This window comes from Clarias gariepinus, chromosome 27, assembly GCF_024256425.1.
Source record: "Clarias gariepinus isolate MV-2021 ecotype Netherlands chromosome 27, CGAR_prim_01v2, whole genome shotgun sequence".
Classification (NCBI taxonomy): Eukaryota; Metazoa; Chordata; class Actinopteri; order Siluriformes; family Clariidae; genus Clarias; species Clarias gariepinus.
The window spans coordinates 905,400-919,986 of NC_071126.1; the positions used below are offsets into that span (position 1 = coordinate 905,400).

The 14,587-nt window shown below is 34.3% G+C and overlaps 3 protein-coding genes across 6 annotated transcripts in view; 2 read left to right on the plus strand and 1 right to left on the minus strand.

The window, feature by feature from the left end:
- LOC128514718 (cilia- and flagella-associated protein 57-like) overlaps nt 1-1,574 on the plus strand; it is a 51,468-nt gene extending 49,894 nt beyond the window's left edge. For 2 of the 3 annotated variants that reach the window (XM_053488543.1, XM_053488545.1), the window contains one exon: nt 154-1,574. In XM_053488543.1, coding sequence (XP_053344518.1) covers nt 154-272 — 119 coding nt within the window. In that variant the 3' untranslated portion in view covers nt 273-1,574. The remainder of the gene's footprint in view (nt 1-153) is intronic. The other variant, XM_053488544.1, reaches the window with a different exon arrangement.
- Nucleotides 1,575-10,902: 9,328 nt separating this feature from the next.
- On the plus strand, nt 10,903-13,669 carry LOC128515253 (axonemal dynein light intermediate polypeptide 1-like). Its single transcript, XM_053489356.1, has 3 exons — nt 10,903-11,679; nt 11,907-12,037; nt 13,582-13,669. Exon 1 carries the CDS (start codon nt 10,910-10,912, stop codon nt 11,675-11,677), a length of 768 nt encoding a protein of 255 aa, XP_053345331.1. The 5' UTR covers nt 10,903-10,909; the 3' UTR covers nt 11,678-11,679; nt 11,907-12,037; nt 13,582-13,669.
- A 791-nt stretch (nt 13,670-14,460) lies between these two features.
- Nucleotides 14,461-14,587, minus strand: part of vsnl1a (visinin-like 1a) — an 84,420-nt gene continuing 84,293 nt past the window's right edge. The window contains exon 4 of one of the 2 annotated variants that reach the window (XM_053489359.1): nt 14,461-14,568. In XM_053489359.1, the coding sequence (XP_053345334.1) occupies nt 14,473-14,568 (96 nt within the window). In that variant the 3' untranslated portion in view covers nt 14,461-14,472. Of the gene's footprint in view, nt 14,572-14,587 lie in introns of both variants that reach the window. The other variant, XM_053489358.1, reaches the window with a different exon arrangement.

Sequence of the window (14,587 nt, forward strand, 5' to 3'; positions counted from 1 at the left end):
CATACACATAAATGTTATTTAAAAATGATCATTGTTGTAAAAAGTAGCTCTGGGAGAAATGGCTAAAATCATTTAGCGTACAGCATTCTGCATATGCCTTAAATGACTTTAACTGGTTAAAGTCACTCAAAAAGCATCTCCTTTTTATTTTAGCAGCATTGTTGTCTGAGGAGGTACTAGAGGACCTAACAGATCCTCAGCACATGGTCCCGTTTCCAGGCACAGAAAAACAATTGCTCCAGAAACGGCTTCAGGATAAGAGACCACACTAAACTTTCTTACACACACACACACACACACACACACACACACACACACACACACACACACATATTACCACCTATAACAATACCAAGAGTACCAAGTGATCACCAGGTAGGTGTCAAATACAGTGGAACCTTGGATTACGAGCATAAATTTCATCCCTGAAGCGGGCGCGTATTCCAAAACACTCGTAAAACAAATCGAATTTTCCCCATAAGAAATAATGGAAATTCAAATTATTTATATATTTCACAGCCCCAAAAAATTTATACATAAAAATAATTAATACAAAATAAAAATAAAACAAATTAACCTTTAAAAACCTTTGAAAAGAATTGCGACACAGGTGTTTCTGTGTAGAGCAGAGAGAAAGAGTGTGTGTGTCTGTGAAGGCGAAAGTAGGAGTGATCTGTGTGTGTGGTGCGCGGTGTCCAATGACACGCATGCACAGACACAAAGAGCAGGCTGATGGAGAAAGAAAATAGATTTTGAACCTCTCTGAGACTTGCTTCTGCTTTACACACGCGCTGTACACACGCATACAGACACAAAATAAAATGTTTTACGTGCACACACGTGGTCATTATACCAGTAAGAAGCACACTAAGACCCAGCAGGGGATACGATTACCCACAATTCCGCAGCGTGGAAAAATCGTTGGCTCAGTTGTGATCATGTGTCGCTCTGCGTCAAAACCATAAGCGCATTCGTGATACATGATACTTGGTACTAGTAAATCAAGGACTTGATCGTTTTCCAAGTCAAAAATTATTAAAAATCCTAGCTCGTCTTGTGGAACACTCGCAATCCGTGTTCCTTCAATCCGAGGTTTCACTGTACAGTACATAAATAAAGTAAAGTTGAAAGAGAGGAGGGTGTTAAGAATGCTGGCTAAAAACTTTTGTCTAACAAACCAGTCACCAAGTTTGTAATGGGTCTGTCTTTGTTCTTTTTGTGTCGGGGATGTGACATGACACTTAAAGCATTTACCCCTAAAATTGTCGGAGAAAATGTCATTTAAAGACAACAGTGGAGGACAACTGTCAAAGGCTTTTAGTCACCTTTGCATTACTAGGCATTTTCTAGTGGCTAGTCTTTGTCATTACTTTGACGAAACTTCTTGTGCACAAAGCCAGCTCTATGAAGACATGATGTGTTAAGACTGGGGTGAAATAACACAAGTGTCCTGACTGAACTCTAACTGAACCTCACTGAAAACTTCTGTAATGAACCAGAACTGGAGCCTCTTTAATTACTTCTACTTAGTACTTTTTGAAAGAAAACCTGTACTTTTATTCACAACAATTTAATAAAGCCAATGGATTTTCTCATAACTTTTCTCATAAGTGTTTTTTAACTAAACATAAACGTTTACACTGCCACTCATATGATACTGTGACCTAAACTTAAAAATGAATGCTGCTCACCATTCGTTTAATTAATATCAAATCTTGTCACTATCCCACACTTGCCCAGGCCTCCTTTCCATTAGCGTCAGTAACTTAATAATTTCTCAGTTACAATTTTTCAACTGCCTTTTTGAGGTAAAAAAAAAAAAGCACATTTCTCTGGGTTAATTTTTTTTTAACCATCAACTTCAACTGTGTATGCACACTTACTGTAGTATAAGGTTTATCACTGAAACAGGAAGATGAATATCCAGAAAAATCTATTTCTTTGTCTAATCTGTACATACTGTACTTAGTATTTCTACTTGAGTAAAAAATGAAGTGGTACTTCTTCCTGTAATAGAGTAAATCTTTAGACAATTACTTGTTCACTCCCCACCGCCACTTTCCAACATCTAGTGGAATGCCTTCCCAGAAGAAGAGCACATTGTAAAATTATAAGAGGGCTAAATCTGTAGATACCTCAGTAATCTTCAGCATTTCCCACTCGTGTGATCCTGCCAGGTCATAAATGTTGAAGGCCAAGTTGATTTTCTGTTCAAACTGCCTCATGATGAAATGATGCACGGTGCACCGATAAACTGCCACAGGCAAACTTAAATGCATCGCTATAGGGGCAAAACTAAAAGAAAGATAAAAAGGTTTAGTAACTGAAAGCTGTCCCTTCATGTTTTGACAGTTTTGAAATCCACTTTTGAATTTAAACAACAAGTTATACAATTTTAGTTATATTGTTATGATGCAAATTACAGGTGCATCTCAAGAAATTTGAATATTATGAAAAACTTTATTTATTTCAGTAATTCAATTAAATTGTAAAACTCATTACACACTGATTGATATAATTCAAGTATTTCTTTAATTTGGTGGTTATGGCTTACAGCTAATGAAAACCCAAAATTCAGTATCTCAGAAAATTAGAATATTTTGAAAAAGTTCAATTTTGGAGACTCATGGTGTCACACTCAATTAAGCTAATTAATTCAAAACACCTGCAATGGTTTCCTGAGCCTTTAAATTGACTCTCACTCTGGTTTAGTAAGCTGGCTGTTCACAGAGTTCTGTATCCAAACACATTAATGGAAAGTTGACTGGACGGAGAAAGTATAGTAGAAAAAGGTGCTTAACCAACAGTGATAACCATAGCCCTGAGAGGATTGTAAAATGAAGCTCAAGAATTAGGGGGAGATTCACAAGGAGTGGCCTGCACCTTAACGCACGTCAGTTCTTCAAGAGCCACCACACACAGATGTATAGAGGACATGGGCTAACTGTCCACTCCTTGTGTCAAGCCACTCTTGTTTCAGAGACAACAGCAGATGCGTCTTACCTCGGTTAAGGACAAGTCCTTTTTTTCAGATTAAAGTAAGTTTTGCATTTCATTTAGAAATCAAGGGAAATCACAGAGTCTGGAGGAAGAGAGGAGGGTCACAAAATTCAAGTTACTTAAGGTCTACTGCAAAGTTTGCACAGTCAGTTTTTTATCAGATGGTTCAGTCAGCGAAGCCGTCTACCAGAAAGTTTCAGAGCACTTCATGCTTCCCTTCGCTGACCAGATTTATGGAGAGGCTAATTCAATTTCAGCTGGACTTGGTACCTGCCGACACTGCCAAAAAGTACTAATACCTGTGCCTGATTGGCCAGCAAACTTACCCAACCGAAACCCCTTAGAGAATCTATGGGATTTTGTGAAAAGGAAGATGTGAGACACCAGACCTGACAACGCAGAAGAGCTGAAAGCTGTTATCAGAGCAATCTGGGCTTCCAGAACACCTCAGCAGTGCCACAAACTGATCGCCTCCATGCCACCCTGCATTGCTGCCAAAATTGATGCAAAGGGACTTTAGATCAAGTATTAAGTGTAAATATTTATACTTGTACATTATATATATTTATACAGTAGTCCAATGTTTCTGTGTTAAATTTTTTATATATTTTTTAATTGGTCTTAAGTAATACTTAAGATACTGAATTCACGGTTGTGTTAGCTGTAAGCCATAATCATCAAAGTTATATATAAAAAAACGAAAGATTGAAATATATCAGTCTGTGTTAATTGAGTTTCACTTTTTTAAATTGAATTACTAAAATTAATCAAGTTTTAATGATATTTTAACTTTTTGAGATGCACCTGTATATATGTATCATTTTGTACAACTCTGTGCTCAGTGTGTGCGTGTGTATGTACTTGTGTGCTTGCGTGTGTTTGTTAAATACACCACCCCTCTGTAGTGTGTTTGGCCGACTCACTGCAGGAGTGGGCTGCAATGCGGACCTGCACTCAGAGCAGCAACACAGCTCATCACTCCTCCCTTGATGGGATAATGAGATGATAAGACTCCTAACCACCACAGACAGTAATGACCTTCACCCATCTCTGTGCACACTTCTTCTAAATTTAATCCTGTAAATCTGCAATATTTGAATTCTCATGGAATAGAAAAAATCATTCTTCTTTTCCCTTTCCTCTTTTCTTTTTCTTTTCTTATCTCTTTTTTTTTTACTCAATCCTTTCTTTATTTGTTCCTTATGGGATATGATTTTAGCACAAGTAAAGGTAGAACAATTCAAAATTGTAGCTGCACATTTCTCATTTTTATTGTTTTTTATTTTTGTAATTATTTAAAGCAAACAAATGCAGGCCTATTGTCTGACAATAGTCCACATAACTGTAAAGTTATGGTTCTAATTTCTTTTTAGAGCAACTTGGTAGATCTACGTTATTTCCAGGCAGTGTAAGTTATCTTAAAGGGGTCATCCAGTCCCATTTTTCATAAGTTAATATGATTCTTTGGGGTCCTAATGAAAAACTTATAATATACTTTAAATAAAAATTCTCAATGGTTGTGTAAAAAAAAACACTACTTTTACCTGGTAAAAAGTAGCTCTGTTCTCAGCAACCTATTTCAGTACATGGTCCTTTAAATGCTAATGACCTCTGCTGAGCCCGCCCCCCAGTTCTGTGGGGCGTGTCTTCACAACACACGTGGGGTATAGCTTTGACAACAGTTAAGGGTATCGTTTGATGAAAGTATGGCAGCGGGAGGTTTTGAAGACACATCTGTGCAAACATATCAATTTGAACCTGAGTCGGACCAGGGACAAGATGACGCCCTCGAAGAAGTTCGGCAATTACGGCTTGAACAGGACGTATCTGAATGGTTAGTTTACTTAATGTCACTTTGATTTATTCTTGTATATAATGGCAGGGAAAGTAGCGTACTGAGAGGGATACGAACACGATGTGTTTACTGAGGTATAGTTGATTGACAGCTATGTCTATATGTTACGGTTAATGGTCATGAACAACTTTTTTTTTTTTTCTTAGTACATGTTGGCTTATGAGTTACAGTATGTGTGTTAACTATGTAGTGCTACTTAAACAGTAATATTGACCGTAGGTCACGGCAAGAATAAAGTGTCTAGCAGGGGTAGAAGGATCCCTAAGAATTTGTTGTAATGTATGTACACAGTTCGCAACTAGACAATCACTTAATGCATTGTTTATTATAAACGTGCGATGAGGAATTATATAGAGACGGATGTACATAGAGAAGACGACATAACCATGTTCTATGAGAGTGTAAGCAGAAGGGGCATCTTATTTTAATAAATGAAAAGAAAATCACTGGGCGGCTCTTTATCATTGTAGAGTGGTTGTGTACACACTCTCCTAACACACAGTTCAGTCCAAACAGCTTGAAAAAGTGCATGTAGGCCTGTATGACCCCTTTTAAGTTTTAGCTGATTACTGATTGTACTGCCATTAATTTTTCAAAGCAACAAGTTAACTGAGAAACATTTTTATCCAGACAGTTAAAAGAGGTAAAACAATTATTAAAAAGTAATATAAACGTTAATTCTCCAGGAACACTGAATAAAATAACATGATTGCATCTCAATGAAGCTAAATTACTGGCTTAATCTAATGAATCTATTAGTTTATTCAGTCTGTGTCTTCAAAGTTTTCAAATACATAGTGGTGCCTGGTGTCTCAACAAATTCCATTATGTGAAGTTGGACCAACAACACAATATTAATTCTTCTAACCCTTTTAAATGAAAGGTCGGTGTAATTTCCAATGCACACTTCTTTAAACTTTGTTTTTCAATTTATTTTTGGCATATTTAAAAAAATATATGCTCGAAATAATCATTGTAACAATGTACAGAAAGTATACATTAGAATACAACAGTATTTTAGTACACTTTAAAATATTTTACTGCATTTTAATACACAGTAATCTCTGCATATTTTAAGTTAAATTTGTATATACTTATTTATGCTTATATTTAGTGCACCTCACATCAATCATTTATGAATATCTAAAGCTATGCACCATGAAGCAGCTTTAGAACTCCATAATTACAGCCAACCAGAGACTATAAAAGGGACATACCAGCCAACCAGAAACTAGAGGCGGGCACATTCTTTGTTTCTGGTACAGCCTCACTATACTTCGCTTCTAGTTTGAATACAAGGGTGTAAGCTGCACCATTGCGTACATTAGGTCTAATCATTATTATTCTATTTTATCGGCATAAGGTACATTTTATGGTTTTTATAGGTAGTTTGAAATTAAGTACATACTTTAAACTGTAAAATTTATTGTTTAATGTGTTATTGCTAAATCTTATGTACTTCACTTCAAGTATAATCCTCTATAGCTTTCGGCCTGTTTTAAGAGTTTCTGCATAACAGCTGGATTTAACACACCATGCTTAAACTAATACAGTACAACAAATTCCAATAATAATGCCTGTCTTGTTGTTTAGACAACAGTTTATACAGTATTTCACCTCTCTATCTGTCGCGCATGCACTTTCAAACTTGTTTTTGCACAGTGAAAACTTTCCCTCGTTTATGAATATCATAAAGCTATACTTTAGCTTGAAGTGCAGCAGCAATAGAACTCTGCCATAATTCCAGCCAACCATAGACTAAAAAAGGGACATACCAGCCAACCAGAAACTAGAGGCGGGCACACAACAAAATGCCGAGTTTGTGAGACAACCCGAGGTTTTGTTGCAGACAAATAAACTATAGAACTGTTTTTTGTAACCTTGTGCAAATTAAATCTGTTGAACTTATGAATAAAATCTGCCTTGTCATTACTGATGCAATGTGTTTTTAAAAAAAAAAAAACAAGTAATAATGTAGAAAAATGCATTCAGCATTTGTAAATGGTTCTAAACTCTTCCTTGACACTACGAACCATCTGACTGCCGGTAAGTCATACCTTAGATTCCAATCATATTAGCCACATTACAACTCACCATACAGTACTGATAGACACGCACACATGACTATATTGGTCTGAATGAGTCTACTCCATCTGGATATTTCTATAAGCACGAGCCCCGACAAACAGGTCGTGGTGGTGGTGTCGTATGGAAGACTAAACATGACATAATTATAAATAAATAAATGTGTGAATAAATAAGTAAATATAGAAATAAATAAATACATAAATAAATAAATGTGTGAAAAAATATAGATATAAATAAATACATAAATAAATGTGTGGATAAATATGTAAATATAGAAATAAATACATAAATAAATGTGTAAATAAATAAGTAAATATAGAAATAAATAAATACATAAATAAATGTGTGAATAAATAAGTAAATATAGAAATAAATAAATACAAAAATAAATAAATGTGTAAATAAATATGTAAATAAATAAATAAATAAATACATAAATAAATAAATGTGTGAATAAATAAGTAAATATAGAAATAAATAAATACATAAATAAATGTGTGGATAAATATGTAAATATAGAAATAAATACATAAATAAATGTGTGAATAAATAAGTAAATATAGAAATAAATAAATATACATAAATAAATGTGTGAATAAATAAGTAAATATAGAAATAAATAAATACAAAAATAAATAAATGTGTAAATAAATATGTAAATAAATAAATAAATAAATACATAAATAAATAAATGTGTGAATAAATAAGTAAATATAGAAATAAATAAATACATAAATAAATGTGTGAATAAATAAGTAAATATAGAAATAAATAAATACATAAATAAATGTGTGGATAAATATGTAAATATAGAAATAAATACATAAATAAATGTGTGAATAAATAAGTAAATATAGAAATAAATAAATACATAAATAAATGTGTGAATAATAAGTAAATATAGAAATAAATACAAAAATAAATAAATGTGTAAATAAATATGTAAATATAGAAATAAAAACATTAAAAATGTGTGAATAAATATGTAAATATAGAAATAAAAACATGTAATAAATGTGTGAATAAATAAGTAAATATAAAAATAAATAAATACATGAATAAATGTGTGAATAAATAAGTAAATATAGAAATAAATAAATACAAAAATAAATGTGTGAATAAATATGTAAATATAGAAATAAATACATAAATAAATGTGTGAATGAATAAGTAAATATATAAATAAATAAATACATAAATAAATAAATGTGTGAAAAAATATAGATATAAATAAATACATAAATAAATGTGAGGATAAATATGTAAATATAGAAATAAATACATAAATAAATGTGTAAATAAATAAGTAAATATAGAAATAAATAAATACATAAATAAATGTGTGAATAAATAAGTAAATATAGAAATAAATAAATACAAAAATAAATAAATGTGTAAATAAATATGTAAATATAGAAATAAATAAATACAAAAATAAATAAATGTGTGAATAAATAAGTAAATATAGAAATAAATAAATACATAAATAAATATGTGAAAAAATATAGATATAAATAAATACATGAATAAATGTGTGGATAAATATGTAACTATAGAAATAAATACATAAATAAATGTGTAAATAAATAAGTAAATATAGAAATAAATAAATACATAAATAAATGTGTGAATAAATAAGTAAATATAGAAATAAATAAATACATAAATAAATGTGTGGATAAATATGTAAATATAGAAATAAATAAATACATAAATAAATGTGTGAATAAATAAGTAAATATAGAAATAAATAAATACATAAATAAATAAATGTGTGAATAAATAAGTAAATATAGAAATAAATAAATACATAAATAAATAAATGTGTGGATAAATATGTAAATATAGAAATAAATACATAAATAAATGTGTGAATAAATAAGTAAATATAGAAATAAATAAATACATAAATAAATGTGTGAATAATAAGTAAATATAGAAATAAATACAAAAATAAATAAATGTGTAAATTAATTTGTAAATATAGAAATAAATAAATACATGAATAAATGTGTGAATAAATAAGTAAATATAGAAATAAATAAATACAAAAATAAATGTGTGAATAAATAAGTAAATATAGAAATAAATAAATACAAAAATAAATAAAAGTGTGAATAAATAAGTAAATATAGAAATAAATAAATACATGAATACAATAAGCCCTGGAAAATTGCTAAACCTTTTTCAGCGTCACAAAATTATAAAATAAAACATAAAGTAAAAGTAAAGAAAAGGGTAAGACAGTTTCGGGGGTGAGCAGCACACCTGAGCTCCTGCTCCGTTCCCTCCACCTCACGCGCACACTCCGCAGCAACTCTTAAATGGGAACATACAGACATCATGCGGTACTGTACTGTATACAACATGGGTGTGGCCGATACAAAACACACGCTCTTTGTTAGAGGCGCCCGTACGATCAACGTAATCATCTATTATTATCTAGCTGCAATAGTATGGTTTCTGTCATTTTTATATATATATATATATATATATATATATATATATATATATATATATATATATACCCCCGGTGCTCCATATGGCCAGTGCGCCACTGGTGTACTGTATGTGTGCGTGTGTACAGTATGTGTGTGCCCTATATGGAGCCTCATAGAAAGCCCAGATTTGGAGCATTTTATGCCTTCGGAGCCGCCCCGTCTACACCTATTATTATTATTATTATTATTATTATTATTATAACCCAGCAGTGTTATAACTCCCCTGATCTACCGGAGCCGAGTGAAAAGAATCACAATCAAACTGAACAGGTAAGCTGGAATAAACTCAGTAGCAGCATTAACTCGTGCTAGTAATTATTATGGTAGTCAATATTAATTCAAAATAACGTTTCTCAGTCTTATTTTAAATTAATATTGACTACCATAATAATTAAAATAAGTAACTAGTTTACTAGAGTGAGCTAATGCTGCTACTGATTTTATTTCAGCTTACCTTGTTCAGCTTGTTCAGTTTTATTGCCATTCTTGTTAAAATATTGTCCTTATAGATTTATATGATGTTTGTCTCCTGTGAGACTGGTGCTACTGGACACTAAACATATTGTCTTTATGTGTTTGTCTCATTGTTCTTTCCTTTGTTTTTTTGTTTTACAAATATGATCATTGTATATGTTCAATGGTTTACGTTTTTTGTGTTGTGTTATATTTTTATGTATGTGGTTTTAAAAACGAATCTCCACTTTAATGATCCAGTGTATTATGATGTGGGATGTGATGGGCTGCTGGGTCCAGCCTCACTGTCCCTGACCGTAATGTTAGAGACATCAGAGCAGAACTGGAACTTTCCTTCACACCAAAGGCAGAATCAGTTCTTTTTTTTTTTCTTTCTGAACTTTCATCTTCACCTTTTTTCTTCCTCCTTTTCATTTATGGAAATTATTTTTAATTTGTTCAGAAAAAAATCGCTGCATCGAGAAAAGATCAGGATAAAGCAGGATAAAGCGCTATAGAAGCTGCGTGAGGTCTGGGGGACGTGTTTTAGGACACGGATGGAAAAGACCGAACTCATTAACACTGAGAGGGAAATACAACATAACAGAAAACACTCGCTCTTTGTCAGCGGCGCCCGTGAAATCTCATCCATATGCGTAGAAAAGAGACGCAATATTATGTTTCCCGTTTTTTTTTTTTTTTTTTAAATATATATTTGTGTACTGACTGACTGGGCCGCTCACGAACCCTGATGGCCAGTCCGCCACTGTTCACACGAACCACACCCGTTTCAAAAAGCACACGAGTCACGATCACGTGATCAAACAGCGTTCATTTTTAATCGTCACAATAGGACAGCGGCTGGTCACCTGACCGGCCACGCGCCCTCCATTTCATTCAAATACGTCACAATTAACGATGACGCCATATACCTCAATACCTAAGAGGGTTTCCTCCTTAAGGGCGCTGAGACTTTTTTAATTTACACAAAATTCTATTCAAAACGTTGACTATGATAACTCCCTCTGAGACTTTGCTTAAGTATGACAACCCGGTGTTAGTGACCAAACAAACCGAGAAGAACGCACCAAAGGATCGGCCCCCGAAGGCGGGAACCCAACAGAGTGCAGTTTTTGCTCCAGTTTCACCTCCCCCAAAACTGAAAAACCTATCGAGTGATGCCATTAAACAGCAGACAGAAGAGATTCTTGATGCCATCATACCGCCGAGGGTATGGACGGAGAATAATAAACTGTGGGTACAGCGTGTGTCCAGCATGCCAAGCACCCGAGCCGACGTCATTCACCTGCAGGAAGAACTGGATCTCAAACTGAGGCAGAGACATGCCAGAGACACGGGCATCTGCCCTGCCCGCAGAGAGCTCTACACACAGTGCTTCGACGAGCTGATTAGACAAATTACCATCAACTGTGCTGAGAGAGGAGTGCTGCTTTTACGGGTAAGAGAAGAAATGCAGATGACCCTCACTGCCTACAAGACCCTGTATCAGAGTAGTGTGGCCTTCGGCATGAAGAAAGCTCTGCAGGCTGAGAGAGACAAGGCAGACATGGAGAAAACGTTTGCAGACTTGGAGAATGAAAACAGGAAACTGCAAAGACAGGTTGATGAGCTGAACTCGCAATTTGAAGCCTTTGAAATAAGACAGAATGAAAGGCGGCAGGTGGACGAGCAAAATTATACTGAGCAAATGCATTTTCTCAGGCAAATCAACCAGCAACTGAAAGCCCAGCTGGATTCAGTTATTACCTCGATGAGATAAAGGTACTGTTTTAGACTGTTTGTGGGAAAAAAACAGTGAGACTGAAAGACACAGCCAGACAGCAAAGTAACTGTTGGAGACAATTCACATTTGTGTATCAACATTGATTTTTATTTGTAATTTATTTTTTTCATCTCTCTCTCTCTTTCTCTCTCTCTCACGCTTTCATCCACACACAGAGAGAATAAACCCTGTATGCTTCCCTAACCTATAACTGTGTCTTTGCTAGGTGACGATGGAGATACAGTAGATACTCAGGTCATGCCAGAGGACGCAAGGAAATATAGACAAGCTCCAGAACAGTGTTGCCTCTCTGAAAAGCTCGAGCATGAAAAAGAAGAAGACGCAAAGGCTGGGAATGTAAGAAAATTTTTTATTTTTGCCTGCTTCTTAGGAAATGGGTGTGTCTGTCACTCACTCCCACCCTCATGCTACCTGAGTATATACACTCAACCAAAATATAAACGCAACACCTTTGTTTCTGCCCCGATTTTTCATGAGATGGACTTAAAGATCTAAAATTCATTCCAGATACACAATATAACCATTTCTCTCAAGCTCACTATCACACATTTAGACTGATTTGTGAACAATGTTTGAGAGAAATGGTAATATTGTGTATTGTATAATAATATAATAATAATCACCAAAATCTGTTAATCAAGGGGTGCCTAAACTTTTGCATAAGACTGTATAAGCCTTTTTCTTATTGCTAGAAAAAAGGTGATAAAAAATAGAAAAGCTATTTGCCAGTAGAACAAGGCTATGCTGAGAATTACTAAAAATGTCTAGAAATTGAACATGGAGCTGCAGAACTCGAAAGTTTATCAACATCTGCCGACCGAAAGACACATAATTATAACTCTAAATTTTTTATTGCTGTAAAAATTAGCTCTGGGAGAAATACCTAAAGTCATATAGCACTTGAGAGCATAATTAGAAGTCTGAACAAGTATGGTTTGATCGGGTGGGTTGCCAGGAGAAAGCCTCTTCTGTCTAAAAAGAACATGAAAGCATGAGTGAGGTATGCACAACTGCATCTGAACAAACCACAAGGCTTCTGAAACTATTTCCTATTGATAAATGAGACCTAAGTCATGTTTGGCCTTAATGCCCAGCTCCATGTTTGGCAAAAAACAAACAGCATTCAGCAGAAACACCTCATATCCACTGTCACACTGCGGAGGGGTGATAATTTTGGTTTGTTTCACAGCTCTAGCGCCTGGGTAACGTGCAGTCATTGAGCAGACCATGACCTCTGTATACCGGAGTATTCTAGAGCCAAATGTGAAGTCATCTCTTGACAGTTAAAGCTTGGTCTTACAACAGTAACAAGTACCCCCGCAAATCTACATCAGAATTACTTAAAAATAAAAGAATGTAATACTTGTTAACATTTTGATTTCACTTTCATGTGAAGAGGAAGTTCTGACCCATGTACAGACAAAACCTTTTTTTTTTATTTATATAGATTGTTCATCTGAGGTTGTATTTGCCATATACTGAGACCTGCAATAATCAGGTTATTTTTATTATGTTTTTACACAAAAATACATAGAATTAATAGAGCAGGTACTAACTTTTGTACATAACTCTACATGTATACATAAATACCTACATATGGTCAAAACTTATGATAAAAATCACACAGAAATTATTAGAAGCATAAGAATACACCTCAATGTAACAGGTTCAGTGTATGGTTTTAAACAACTAAAATGATCCCAGTAAAGAAGCCAATATTAATTTTATTTTGCATTTATTTATATAGAATGTCACACGCAACACTATACAGTTATTTTGGAACTCATCTCAATTAACTCATTTAGTGAAGCATTCTGCATGTGCCTAAAATGGCTTCAACTGGTTAAAATAACTCAAAAAGCATCTTTTTTCTATTTTAGCAACACTGTTGTCTGGGGAGGTACTGGAGAACCTAACAGATCCTCTGCACAGAAAAACAATTGCTTCAGGATGACTTCGAGATGAGAGACCACAGCAAAAGTCATCCAAAAAAAAAAAGAAAAAAAAGCATTGGACGATATTAAATTGCCACATGTAAACAAAACCAAAAGCACCAGATGAGGTATCTAATACATAGATAAAGTGTAATGGGATGATAGAAGTGGGAGGTTGTTGAGGATGCTGCTGAGAAACTCCTGTCCAGCAAACCAATCATCCACATGTTTAAAGGTTTCACCTTATTTCTTTGTGGAAATGTGCCATGAGACATAATAACCTGGGCTTACATGGGGGCATAATGACTTAGTTTACATTGATGCGATCATCAAGCTAAATCAACAGTTCATCAAGGTATCAAGTATCATCAACAATTGAGTTTAGTGATGTGGCTTATCTACCTGCTGCTTTGTCCTCCAAATGGAAGACTCCTAGATGTGGCCACAAAAAAGAATGTGTTCCTCAAAGCCTTGATGTGTTTGTTGGACTTTATGTTAGGCAAGTAGTCCAATCAGGCTAGGGTGGATGCCACACACGAATTTTAGTTGGCCAGGCTGCCATTGGGACAACTTTCAGTTTGGCATAAGAAGCATCGAAGGATTCACAGATGAGAGAACAGACATTATGCATAGACCCATTGGCTGTCCTCAGGCCTGCCAGCCAGAGCTGCATTGTGAAACCACCGAAGGAGGACGGGATAATGAAGTAGACACAGAATGTCACACGCAACACTATACAGTTATTTTGGAACTCATCTCAAATTCAGTGAAGCATTCTGCATATGCCTAAGATGGTTCAACTGGTTTAAACAACTCAAAAAGCATCTTCTTTCTATTTTAGCAACACTGTTGTCTGGGGAGGTACTGAAGAACATCCTCTACACATGGTCCTGTTTCCAGGCACAGAGTTCCTGTCCCATCATCTGGAGCAAGCTGCTAGAGCATAAACAGA

Bases quoted from the DNA above. Each gene is read 5' to 3' on its own strand.
- LOC128515253 (XM_053489356.1), top strand. From the start codon at position 10,910: ATGATAACTCCCTCTGAGACTTTGCTTAAGTATGACAACCCGGTGTTA.